Consider the following 14,117-nt stretch of genomic DNA (forward strand, 5'->3'; position numbering starts at 1 on the left):
ATGGCTAGATCAGTTTCATGCAGCACTTAAAGTATATTTGACTCATTTTACTTTACATCTTTTAGCTTTCACCAGAACATCAATATCAGAAGTCACATCCTGAGTGGCGGCCAACTTCAGGATGTGATTCAAGTTCTTGTGTGAGCCTTGAGCGCAGCTTTGTTTTAGTTATACTCATTACAGAGAAAACTTGCTCACAAAGATGAGTTTATTTTCATTCTACATTGTAAAGTATGAAAATAAAGTTTACACAACCGTCTCGCGGGCCGGACTTTACCCGTTTGCGGGCCGGATATTTGACACCCCTGGTCTAAACTGTCAATGCTACGTAAGAATAAAGGAAGATCATTCCAAAGTCAAGGTGAAACAGCCTGGAAGGAGGGATCACCTCGACTTTTATGTCTGGTCATTGAAACTTCTAGAAGGTTCTGGGTTCGGGTTGGAGCCTGGGGTACCCCAGAGGCGACCGCAACGCACCGTCCTTTTAAATAGAAGCCATTATAGTTATTGAGAGTGGGCACACGGGAAGCGCTGCACCAAAATACAAGAGTCACTTCCCACTTCCTGTTCTCAAGTCCCGCGTGATTTGACTGTTGTGCGGTGCGTCCTGTGTGACCACTTGACTCCTCAGAATCGCGGGCGTGACGTGGCGCGTCCGCCTCTGGTGTGCCCCAGGCTTTCGGCTTAACAGTTCAATAATCTAGGGAGGAGCTTAACCATGTAGAGCCCTGAAAGTTATAGTCAGGATTCTAAAATGAACTCTAAAGTTAACGGTAACCAGTGCAGAGACATTAGAATAGGAGTGATGTGTGCTCTTCTGTTTGCTCCAGTTAGGAGCCTCGCTGCAGAGTTCTGGACCAACTGAAGGCGATCTAGGGCTTTTTTGTTAAAACATGTAAAAAGTCTTTGGTATGTTGTTACTGTGTTGCTTTTCTAACTGCATTGATGGTTCTTTTTTAAAACACAGAAAAGTTTTTTTTTTTTACCTTGCTGCTGACAGTTTCGTTCACGGCTGCAAACTTCCTCAGAGCTGACGCTGATGGTGGCGTCACTTCCTACTTTGTTTATCCGTGGGCAGCAGAGGACGTTGTCGCCCTCTGCTGCCTGCTCTCCCTTCTCCGATGGTGCAGTCCCATGTGCGATCCAATGTGTAAACCCCATCATCTCTGTTTATGGCCCCATCGGAGAGGGGAGAGCGGACTGAAGGCAGAGAGGAAAATTATCTCAGCCTGACCAATCTGACGTCATAACAGCCTTGATAGGCTAGCAACAAACCCCTACGAAGGGATGCAGACAGATGCTGTGAAAACTCGACCCCCCCCCCCCCCAAAACGAACTGTGTGATTTTATTGGTGGTGGGAGGGTAGCTGTGAAGTGCCTTTTTTCCCTCCGCCTGAACCAGTTCCTCTTGTTACCCTCTTATTTCTATTAAGGTAGCGCGACTCGGGTTGCGAATGACCACAGTCACCAATTCTTGTCATGTGTCTTGCCCATGAATGTCTGATCTCTGAATTGTGTGTACTGAAACTCTAATGTCCCTCTGGGATTAATAAAGTATTGATTGATTTATTGATTGATTGTTATCTTCTAGCCAGCTGGTGATAGCTGATGGACACTAGTATTTCAGACAATTTATAGACATACCTGGTTCCTGCTAGTCTCTACAGAAGACTTCTACCTGTCCTGGTTAGTTCTGATAAACTTTGGCTAACAGATCATCTATCTCTCTCTCTCTCTCTCCTACAGCTGATGTGAAGCAGCTGGGACGCTTCAGACCACTGTTGCCTCGTGTCGTGCATCACAGGAGCCATTTTACAGGTATGGTTGGTGGTCAGAGGACAGACGTGATCCATCTCGTTGTTCCTCACCCGTAAATGCTGGTTTGTTTCTCTTTCTTCTGTAAAGTTCTGTGTTTGTTTACTTGATTTATTTTGGGCTTTATTGAATTTGGTGCTCAGATAATTATTTAACATTGTTAGTGAGATCAAACAGAATGATGATTGGTGCCTTTATGAGTGTAAACTCCCTCAGAGGTCAGACTACATAGTCTCATCTAATTAGGTCCAATTAAACAGATTTATTTAGTTGTGATGTGTTCAGATCAGCCGTGTGTGTGTGTGTGTGTGTGTGTGTGTGTGGGGGGGGGGGGGGGGGGGGGGGGGCAGATGGTGAGATCGACTGTTCAGTCCTCAGCGTCTTTCCTCTCATCCCTCTTCTCCCTCCAGCTTCAGATTCAATTTTTAGCATAAAACCTAATTTTCTCTTTAACTGTTTAATTATCCAATCTGATTTATTTTATATCACATTTTATTTCAACACAAAAATATACAAGGAGCATAAAACAATTGGTGACAACAATAAAATCACACAGTTCTTTTGTTTTCCTCCGCTTGTCTGGGTCGCGGGGGCAGGATCTCAAGTAGAGCATCCCAGTCAGCCCTCTTTCCCAGGCCACCTCTCTAACGTGTCCTGGGTCGACTTGGGGGCACTGCTACCGGCAGGACATGCCCGAAAAACCACCCCAGGAAAGTGTGCAGGCGGCATCCCGACAAGATGCCTGAACCACCTCAGCTCAGAGACAGAGTGGTTCAGAGGACTCTTCCTGATTGCAAAACCAAAGAGGCTAAGTACCTAGCTTTGAGGGTTACCGGGGTCCTGCCCTGGAGCCAGGCCTGGGTTTGGGGCCTGTGAGCGAACGCCTGGTGGCTGGCCTTTTACCCATGGGGCCTGGCCGGGTCCAGCCCAAACCGGATGCATGGGCTCATCCAACTGTGGACCCACCACCTGCAGGGATTGGGTAGCTCTGGTCTGATCCACAGACAAGAAAAACCACAGAGTTCAAGAATAAAAACAGATTAAACCACCTTTTTCTGTGTTAAAGGCTGTTGGTGTTTAAACACTAGTAGTTGAGAGGCTGGCTGTTTTTATGTTGGAGCTAAAATCTTATAAACTTGATCAAACATAGAAACTCAGAACATTTTTGTCCTCATCTCAGTAACTTCAACAAAACAAAAACTGTTGAGTAATGATCAATAATACTGTTTTTCTAATTACTTGTTTTTTTTAATGTATTTTATTTTACTTTGTGGTTGTTAACCTACATGTTTATAGAAAAAATAAACAATAAATAAATTGTTAAAAAAGTCAGAATATTAATAATTTTCAAGTTAATCTCTAAGCTAAAGTTTCCCCATAAATCCTATTATTATTATTATTATTGTTGCTGTTGTTGTTGTTATTATTATTAATAACACTTCTACTGTAACAGAAGAACTTGTTCCCTTTAAAATGACCTCAAATCTGAGGATCAATATTTTCCCTGCAGAGTTAAAGCGGGTCGAACAGTCGGACTGCAGATGAATTAAGGTCAGAACCACACAAAACTCATGTAGAACTCTGGTATTAAATACAAGGCTGTGCTAGGGCTGCTCAATTAATGGAATTGTAATCACAATTACGTTCTGAGTTTGGAATGATTATAAAAACAAAACAAGACGATTATTTGCACTTCTCTCTTGCGCTCATCCGACTTGCAAATCAAGCTCACCTCATACAGCGTTGCCAACTTTGTGACTCTGGCAGCATACATGTCAGGACCCGACCCCCAAGGCCCCGCCCAGTTCCCCACACAGGGCCGGCCACCCCCACACCCCGAGCTCCCTGGCCCCCACCCAGACCTACTCAGGGGCAATGCAGCCGCCAGGCAGCAACTCATGGCCACCGCCAAGACCCCCAAGGGGCCCCAGTCACAACCGCCTGTAGTCCACCCCCTGAGGCAACCCAAGCACCTCCAGAGAGGGGCAGCAGCCCCCCAGCCCCAGACACCCCCCAGTGAACCCACCCTCAGGTAACGTCCAGATACTCCAAACTCAGACCCTCCACCCCATCACCAACATCATCCCGCAGGACAATATCAATGACCCCCCATCATCGCTATGTGATGGAACCGATCAAAGGAGCCCAGAGAGATTGACTTGAAGTGGAAGCAGAGGCTATATCAAGTGCAATATGATCTAACAAAATATTTCTATACTGGTTAATGCAAAGAGTATCTCTATTTTTCCAATTCATGAGGATAGTTTTCTTAGCGATGCATGTGGCAGTCAGAACCACGTGAACCAAAGATGTTTCATTCGGGACATCGTCCAGGTTTCCCAGCAAACAAAGAGAGGGGGAAGTTGGGATATGACATTTCAGACACTTTGACAGGTCTTCACATACTCTACCCCAAAGTTCCTGGACAAGTGGACAGGACCACAGTGCATGAATGTAATTGTCAGGAATGTGCAGTGTGTACAGGTGTCAGTTGACACAAACCCCATCCTGAACATCCGATGACCTGTATAGTGTACTCTGTGTAGAATTTTGTACAGAATTAATTTTAAATAGGGTGTCTGATCATTTTAAATGTTTTTAAACAAGTTTGGGACCAGAAATTCTGGTCAAAGCTGACTGATAGATCCACCTCCAATTTTTCAATAGGGATTACTATTCTATCGTCTATTTTGGACAGTGTCTTATATACTTTAGACAGTAGTTTGGGGGGTTTGAGATTATAGAAGTCTAATACTGTGGTGTTTTAATTCTACTTTATTGAGCTAAAAAAAATTTTAACTACAGATTTAATTTGGTGGTATTCTAAAAAAGCTTTTCTTATCTATTCCAAGTTGGGAGACTATTCTATTAAATGGAATGAATTCCAATCCTTCACATGTGTTCCAGGTATAGGATACCTTTATTTTTCCAGTCCGGAAGGTTCATCATTTTGTTATTTTGTAAAATATCAGGATTATTCCAGATAGGTGTGCGTCTGCATGGTACTAGTGAAGACTCTGTCATTTTTAGATACTCCCACCATGCTGTCAGAGAGGTGCTGATACTAATACTTTTGAAGCCTTCATGTTTTCTTATGCTTGAGCTAATAAATGGTAAGTCTGAAAGCTCTATCGTATTGCAAAGTGTCTGTTCTATATCTAACCAGGACTCATCTAGTGGGTTATCTTGCAACCAGGTTGGTATATATTGCAGCCTGTTGGCTAAGAAATAATAATAAAAGTTGGGTAGATCCAGTCCTCCTTTGTCTTTGGTCTTCTGAAGCATTTTTAAGCTAATTCGTGGAGGTTTATCCCGCCGAAGGAATTTAGTGATTGAGAAGTCCAGAGATCTAAACCAGTTAGCTGGTGGCTTTTTTGGGATCATTGGAAAATAAGTAATTTATTCTGGGCAAGACCATCATTTTAATTGTAGCAACCCTCCCCATGAATGATATCGGTAAGGATTTCCATCTTGCAAGATCATCATCCACTTTCTTTAAAAGTGGGATGTAGTTTAGTTTGGTTAGTTCTGCCAACTTGGGAGAGACATTAATTCCCAGGTATGTGATATTCCCTGACTCCTTCCCTGACTCCAACTGGTTATTAAAGGGACTTTACGGAGTTTTGAATTTTTATGCTCACTTTTGCCCCCTCAGGCCAAAAGCGTAACGGCAGCTTCAATAGTAGGCTCGTGCACGAGGCGTGCATGCTGTACGTGCACACTCCTTAATGAAAATAACAGCTGAGACAGTCCCTGGTGTGTGTGTGTGTGTGTGTGTGTGTGTGTGTGTGTGTGTGTCCCGGAGGACAGAGGGCAGGAGAACGTGCAGCTAATTAATTAAATAATTTGGTTCTGTACCTTTCTCTTCAGCACAGCCAACAAAGGTTTATGAAGGGTCAGTCCTCCTGCATGCTCAGATCATTCCCTTCCCTTGCTTGACAAATTGTTCCAAAATGAAAGTTGAACCCACAACTTTTTTATCTGTGAATTCAATGCCGTTCGGCGAGTCTCAAATAAAAAGTTGGGCATCTTACTGTAAAAAAAATATACCATTAATGTAAAAAAAAATCTGAATAAACTATGTTAACATCCAGAATCGAACCCTGGTCTTCTGCACGAGAGTCCGAAGTTTTACTAGGTGAGCTAAAACTCCAGTGACGTCCTTTGTATCTGTAACAGTTATATCCTTGATGACAGCTGAAATAACGTTCAAAGAACGGTTCGGAGCAAAAATAACTATTTTGTTGCTAATTTGCAGGAAATTATCTAGAAGAAAGTTCTACAGAATGTAGCTAAGGGTCCTCAGAAATGTAGCTAGCTTTGTCACTAGGCGTTAGGAACAGCGACAAAGACTAAAGCTACGGATAGCAAATGCTACGGGCTATGCCTGAGCGTAAACGTGCATGAAGCAGCCTGCTCGACCCGAGCAGCTCTCTTTTTCTGTGATTTTACAGAAAAACAGGCAATCACAGTAAAAATGCCAGGGCTCATACAGGACCAGGGCATTGCAGGAGAATGTATGAAGAAGAAATTTATTATTTCTATACATGTTTTGGCTGTCAAACTTCAATAATGCCCCTTTAAGCAAATTGACAAAAGAGAAATTAATTGGTAGAACTGTGGATTTTAACCAGTTTATAGAGTAATCTGAAACTCTTGAAAAAGAGTTTATCAGTTCTATTGAATGGGGGAGAGAGGATTGAGAATTCTGGAGAAAGTGTAAAACATCATCTGCATAAAAACTGATCTTATGTTCTATTTTCTTACACTTTATGCCTTTAATACCTGTTGTTTGCCTAATTGCTGCTGCTAGTGGTTCGATAAAGACAGCAAACAGTGAGGGGGAGAATGGGCATCCCTGCCTGGTCCCCCTCTGAAGACAGAAGCTAGCTGATATTTGGTTGTTTGTCCTGACACATGCTGTTGGTGAATTGTATAATTTGTAGTCAGTTTATGAAGAAGTTCCCAAAACCAAATTTATGTAAATTAGCAAATAAGAACTTCCAGTTAACTCTATCAAAAAGCCTTTTCTGCATCTAGAGATAATATACTAGTTTCTATGTTTCTACTGTAAGAGAAATCTATCAAATTAAGTAATCTACGTGAGTTAGTGGATGACTGTCTACCCTTGACGAAACCAGTTTGGTCAGGGTGTATTATGAAGGGGGTTACCTTCTCTAATCTTTTTGCCAGGGCTTTACAAATTACTTTGAGATCAACATTAATAAGAGAAATTGGGCGATAGCTGGTAGGAAATGCAGGGTCTTTGCCTGGTTTTAACAGGAGACTAATATTGGCTGAGTTCATGTTTGGCTGTAATCTGCCGCTCTCTTCAATTTCTCTCACCATTCTGAAAAATGTTGGAGCCAAAATGATCCAGAATTCTTTGTAGAACTCTGCTGGAAACCCGTCTGGACCTGGAGCTTTCCTATTGGTCATGGATTTAAGGGCTTCCTGGAGCTCAGCTGATGTTAGTGGCGAGTCCAGGACTGTAGCTTGGCTGTCTGATAATTTAGGAAGTGTTATCCTGTTAAGGAACTCATTGATCTTGTTATCTGATGGGTTTATCTGTGGTGAGTACAAAGTTTGGTAAAAGTCTCTGAAAGTGTTGTTTATTCTTTCAGGATCATATACTACATTCCCGGTTGAGTCTTTAACAGCAGATATGGTAGTTTTCTCTTTATTTATTTTTAACTGGTTAGCTAAAAATTTACCTGATTTGTTACGGTGTTCGAAGTTTTCTATTCATAGTCTTTGTGCTAAAAATTGTGTCTTTTTGTCAATAATTCCAGTTCTAATTTAGCTTTACGTAATTTGCTCAGTAACTCTTCTTCTGTGGATGTCTCTAAAGACTTAATGATTTCTTCTAACTCCTGAATATGTTTGTTTTCTTTTTTTTTTCTTATGTGATGAGAAAGAGATTGTTTTACCTCTCATCACTGCTTTCCCTGCCTCCCAGAGAACAGTTGCTGATGTTCTAGGCAGGTCATTATGTTCTAAATATAGGCGGGAACATGCGGCAGTGCCTGGCCCAGGCTCAGGGGCCTTGGGTAGACCTTGGCTCTTCTGCTGTCCCGTCACGGGGGAGGGGGATGTCTGGGGGGGGAGGACCCAACCTTACCTGGATGCCCTTTGTCTTATATATTCTGGAAGCTGTGCAAATGCAGGGATGGGAGTAGATATTCTGCCGGGGTGGGGCTGTGTTGGTTCCTTCGGACTCCGTGGAGCTCTGCAGTGCTGCTGCTTTGGGCCCTTGCAAGATGGGCTGGGGTCTCCATGCCCTGGGTGGCATTTTGGCAATGGAGATGCCTATTGGGGCCAATGGGGGAGCTGGCTCCCTGGAGGGCTTAGGCCAACCAGCCATTCCTCCCCATCCCCACACATTTTTCTCCTCCTGCTCCCTCACATCATCACACAAATATGCACATAGGACCTTGGGGGGCAGACAAGTCAGGGATTGCGGGTATGGACCCCATTTCCGCATTCCTGTGGCAGCCTGCCCCCCAATTTTATTTGCACATTAAACACTTCCACCAATGACATTCCACGCAAACACTCACTTAGGGCCTTGGGAGTGAGCACATTCAACGGCACTTGGCAGGGGCTGTGGGGGGAAGAGGGTGGTGTAGTGGCATCAGCTAGCATAGACCAGATGATGCCTGCACTGCCCGCTCACCACAGCCACGAATACACCTCATCTACATGCACCAACACCATATTGGAGCAGGCGGAGGGTGACTTGGGGTCTTGGCACACCTCTGTTGTCGCTTGGCTTCCCGGGGCTGGAGGCAAGGGGGGGATCTGGCCGTCTTGCTGGGGTCTGGGTGGTGGGTCGATTTGCTCGGCGTTGGGCGGGGGAGCCTGCTCATCAGCACCCCAGCAGAAAGGGTCGAACTCTGGGAATCAGTGATGGTTGTACCCTTTGTGCAGCAGTACTGGGACCAGAGTGAATAGGGTGTGTATGGGGAACATGAGTGGGTGTCTGGCGTGCATTAATTAAAAGCTTCTGCTTTGAATTATTTATTTGTTTATTTTTTATTGTGTTTTTGTCTGGCGGAGTCCTCATTTGGTGACAAGGTTGTACGAAATATCTGTGGAAATATATTCCATCAGTGATGGACCATCACTGATGTGTATCTTTATTGATGTGTTCAAAAAATTAACTCTTTTTGTACCTGAAAGGGTTTTTTTAGGTGCTTTAGATGAGCAGTATCAGGCAGAGATGATTTCTAACATTTGAAGCAAACTGATGATTTAATGACTAAATAAGCAGCAGATTTGTGTGAGAGACGAAACGTCCTCTCTGCTGAGACAGGTGGCAGCATGCTGGTTTTAACTGGTAAACACCATCAGGGACCATAAGTGCACAGTTGGTCCTGTTCACACCCCTGCTGACGGACCCACTTACATCAACGGGAGAATCCTGGATCTCTATTAAGGTAGCGCGACTCGGGTTGCGAATGACCACAGTCACCAATTCTTGTCATGTGTCTATGCCTATGTATGTATGTATGTCTAATCTCAGAATTGTGTGTACTGAAACTCTAATTTCCCTCTGGGATTAATAAAGTGTCTTTGAATTGAATTGAATTGAACATGTCATCCTCAGAGGCTGCCAGCGTCCCTCTGAGTGTCATTCTGTCTCACAAGAACAGCCTGTCAGTTTCACGTCCCCACATATTCCAAAAAGATATGTTGCTGACGTGTCATCCAGCAAACAATAAGTGGTAGGAGACTTTTTGGGGGGAAGGATTGGGGAAAAGACAGCCAAACTAAAGCTAGGAGACTAAAGGTGAGTTATAACCAATTTGGAGAGAGTGTAGGTGGCAAGAGGAGACAAAACAGAAAAGTATAAACCAAACAGCAGAAGTTGTCCTAAAACTCACCACCATGTCCACCTTTGTTGTGTTTTTGTGTCACACACAGATTGCCTCACGGGTAGGGCTGGGACGATGATCCATCCGTCCATTTTCGGCCGCTTATCCAGGGTCGGGTCGCGGGGGCACTAGCCCAAGCAGGGATACCCAGACTTCCCTTTCCCCAGTCAATTGGGCCAGCTCCTCCGGGAGAATGCTAAGGACATAGTCTCTCCAGCGTGTCCTGGGTCTTCCTTTAGGTCTTCTCCCGGTTGGACATGCCCGGAAAACCTCGCCAGGGAGGCGTCCAGGAGGCATTCCAACTAGACATGCCTGGCTGCTATGGATACTGTAGCTCCATTAAAATCCAGGTCAACAAAATCCAAGCTGGACCCGTGGCTGAATGAGCGTACTTGTTCTATCAGGCAAAATTGCAGAAGACCGGAGCGTAAATGGGAAAATGATGGGCTTACTGTTTGCTTTGAATGCATGAGATGCATGGTCAAATTATCAATAAGCTGTCCGGGGTGCAAGAAATCGCTTTTTTGCTGGTATTGTTTCTGCTAATGCTAACAAAGTGTTTTGTACAAAACCCTAAATGCCATGTTGTCCCCTGCCGCAACCATTTTCTCCTCTGTCTATACTGGCTTCTGTAATCAAATCCTTCAGTTTTTTTATAGTTAAGGTTGGTAAGATTAGAGCAGCAATTTCTCCTGCTTCCTGTGTTCCAATTCCTGCCATTCTTACCCATGGGCTATTCAACAGCTTTGAACCCATCTCTGTTCCCCTTGGCAAAAGATAATAGCTTCTGTGATGCCATCTGGATCTCCGGGTGATGTGGTACCACCTCGTCTCCTGAAAGATGGGCTTCCTCTGATTGGCCAAAATGTACTGGACATGTTAATGGTAGCTTGACCTCGGCTGAAGTTCCTCGTGCCTTCAAACATGCGGTCATTCAGCCGATTTAGAAAAGCCAGGTCTTGATCTAATTCTCAAATCTCTGACCAATTTCCAAACTACCATTTCTCTTGAAGGTACTTGAAAAAATTGTGCACGAATAGTTACTATTAAGTCTAAATGACCATCAAGTAATGGACATTTTACAGTCTGGGTTTAGACAACATCATAGTACAGAAACTGCTCATCTACGTGTTTTTAATGACATTTTTATAGCTCTGGACTCCGGTTTCCATGTGGTTTTGGTGCTTCTTGATCTATCAGCAGCTTTTGATACGATCGATCATAACATCCTGATCTCCAGACTACACACATGGGCTGGCATTTCAGGTTTGGCCCTTGATTGGTTCCGGTCTTACTTTTCTAGCAGGACCATCAGGGTCATGCAGGACAACTACTCATCACAGTCCGCCTCCCTTCCCTGGGGGGTCTCACAAGGATCTGTTTTCCCTATATATTCTTCCGTTAGGAGCCATTCTCAGAATGCAGGCAGTTTCATATCATCTATACGCGGACGACTGCCAAATCTATTTTTCACTTAAACCCACCGACTCCACTAAGCCTCTGTTTGATTGTCTCCATGATGGGAAGGAATGGTTGGCAGAAAACGTCCTCTATCTAAATGACTCTAAAACAGAGGTCATTGCTTTGAGGCCCGACACAGCTAGAGCGACCCAGTCACCTGACCTCCACTCTCTCTCTCCTCATATAACATCCTCTGCTTCAAACCTGGGAGTAAAAATAGACCCGGTTATGAAGATGGGCGCTCAGGTCAACAGCGCAATCAAGTCCTGTTTCTACCACCTTAGGCGAGTGTCCGTCTTCTAGAGTCAGTGATTCATGCCTTCATCACATCCCGGCTAGACTACTCCAACTCCTGTTTATACGGCATCAGCAAAGCTACTCTGTCTGGACTTCAACTCGTCCAGAATTCGGCTGCACGGTTTCTGACTGGAGCTGACAGAAGACAGCACATCACACCCATTCTGAAAACACTGCATTGGTTGCCCGTTCAGTTCAGGATTAACTTCAAAATCCTACTACTTGCATTCAAATGTTTGAACAGTCAGGCCCCTCCCATTCTAAGCGAACACCTCCCATTTCTTCCACCTCTCTCATGCTCTTAGGTCTGCAGAAAAACTGCTCCTCACTGTCCCTGAGGCGCGTTTGAGGACTTGCGGGGTAAGGGCTTTTTGTATCTGTGCCCCAAAACTTTGGAATTCACTTCCTCTTCCGGTTAGACAAGCACCCTCGCTTCCCATCTTTAAATCAAGGCTGAAAACACATTACTTCTCCATGGCCTTCGATTCTTAGCATCAACAATTTGTCATACCTCCTTCCACTGTGGTTTTACGATTTTAAATCTGTGGTCTGACTACTTTTAATATTTGTTATTGTTTTTGTTTGGAACCGTTCCTTTGTTGTATTATTTTTTAATTGATTTCATGACGCACCTAATTTATGCTTTAGTTGTTTTATTTTGTACAGCGCTTTGGTTGGTTGTAATGCCATGTTGAAAGCACTTTTTAAAATAAAATGGTATGGTATGGTAGATGCCTGAGCCACCTCGACTGGCTTCTCTCGCTCCGGAGGAGCAGCGGGTCTACTATGAGCCCCTCCTGGATGACCAAGCTTCTCACCCAATCTCTAAGGGAGCGCCCAGCCACCCTGCAGAGAAACCTCATTTCAGCCGCTTATATCCATGATCTCGTTCTGAAAGAAAGGATGATAATCAATTAATCGTATGATAGATGAAAATGAACTCAATTTTTCCAGCCTCGATATATCGGTGTGATCGGACACGTGACCTGCATGTCAACCACACCCCCTTAGCGACATTTTAGGTGTGTGTCTCATGTTGCTAGGGGAAGCCGCAGCTGAAGTGGAAGCAGAATGAGTCAAAAGGAGGGATAAAAAGAAAATGGATGAACGCATTCCTTACGGGAATAAAATTGTGAAGGAGGCTAGAGATCAGTTTTTTCAGAAATTGTCTACAATCAACAACGTGGATCTCTACAAGCTCGAAGGAAACTAACGAAGCTCAGACGTTTCATTGCTGCTGAAAATACATCACTTGAGTAAACGTAGCACTGCTTCAGCATATTTATAATAAAATAAATGTAAAAAGTAGCCAATCACAAACCTCTCACAACTAACACACGTGCTGTGCTGGGTTTTCATTTCTGGGTGGGCCTTAATTAAATGTGTTAGTATCAGGTTACATGCAGCCAGGTACAGAAACGGTACCCACATGCAGAGGTCGCGCCAGACGTTCTTGTTTTCATTTTAACCGACAGAGTTTAAAAAACAGCAATGATCATTTCTTCTCGTCATTTTCACAATGCCAATAATATTGTTTATTGTCAATAGTTTGTAGGCCAATATATCATCCAGCATAATTGGTTGTCGTCCCAGGCCTACTCCCTGGTCTGGTCTGAGCTCATCCTTGCAGACTGACATTTCTAAACTCATCATTAATCATGTGTTAGTTATCTTTGATGGAACTCAAACTGCTGACCAGCTTCACCCATTGCTTCTCTGTCTTTGATGCATTTTGCAACAGATTAGTTTCAGCAAAGTTAAACAATCAGCTGGTTTATGTTCCGGCTTTTTCCAAACAATTCAGAACAAAAAGAAACAATTTGGGACAAAAGCAAAGTTTTTATGTCACTGCGCAGCAAAATCGTGTTTTATTTTATCATCCAGAACGATGACCGTTAACGTTTTCTAAACGCAAAAACATAAAGCAATTAAAGAGATGAAGAAGAGTCAACCGTTGCGTCGGCTAGAAATATTTAAATGTGACACTTTCCTTGCTGTGTGCAGGTGGTGGGCGGAGTCTCGGTGGGAGCTGCAGACATGGAGGGTGACTGCCTTAGCTGTATGAAGTATCTGATGTTTATCTTCAACTTCTTCATCTTTGTGAGTTTGATTGACTTTTCAACATCCAGAGATTTTTTTATTCATTAATCTGATTCATTTCCTGAGATTGAATTCATGTGAAAAACAAATTTGTATTTTTAACTCGGTAAAAGGAAAAAGTTATTAATGTAACTTTATTATCCTTTAGTATCTCTGTGGCTCGGGTCATCTCAGGTGTCACCATTTCCTCACCTGAACCTTTCTCTAACCTGGTCTCTGACAGCTCGGGGGCTCCTTCCTGCTGGGTGTGGGCGCGTGGGTTCTGGTGGACCCGACGGGCTTCAGGGAGATCGTAGCAGTTAACCCTCTGCTGTTCATGGGGGTCTACGTCATCCTGGCCATGGGGGCCATGCTGTTTCTGCTGGGATTCCTAGGATGCTGTGGAGCCATCCGGGAGAACAAATGTCTTCTTCTGTTTGTGAGTCTCAGAATCCTGATCTGGTCCAGAACTCCTGACCCAGGCTCATCTCTTTCTGTTTTCCTCCCAAGCATCCAGACTTTCATCATCATCACTTTGTGTACATATAGCACCTTCCAACTGCCAGAAGGCAAACCAAAGTGCTGTAC

The 14,117-nt window shown here is 43.9% G+C and overlaps 1 protein-coding gene across 2 annotated transcripts in view; it reads left to right on the forward strand.

The window, feature by feature from the left end:
- LOC107381482 (tetraspanin-18B) overlaps positions 1–14,117 on the forward strand; it is a 32,013-nt gene that overhangs the window by 11,860 nt on the left and 6,036 nt on the right. For both annotated transcript variants that reach the window (XR_008559298.2, XM_054731993.2), the window contains exons 2-4: positions 1,747–1,818; positions 13,455–13,550; positions 13,774–13,968. Coding sequence is in view for 1 of the 2 variants with exons in the window: in XM_054731993.2 (XP_054587968.2) it covers positions 13,488–13,550; positions 13,774–13,968 (258 nt within the window). In the remaining variant the exon portion in view is untranslated. The remainder of the gene's footprint in view (positions 1–1,746; positions 1,819–13,454; positions 13,551–13,773; positions 13,969–14,117) is intronic.

Source organism: Nothobranchius furzeri, chromosome 9 (genome assembly GCF_043380555.1).
Source record: "Nothobranchius furzeri strain GRZ-AD chromosome 9, NfurGRZ-RIMD1, whole genome shotgun sequence".
NCBI lineage: Eukaryota > Metazoa > Chordata > Actinopteri > Cyprinodontiformes > Nothobranchiidae > Nothobranchius > Nothobranchius furzeri.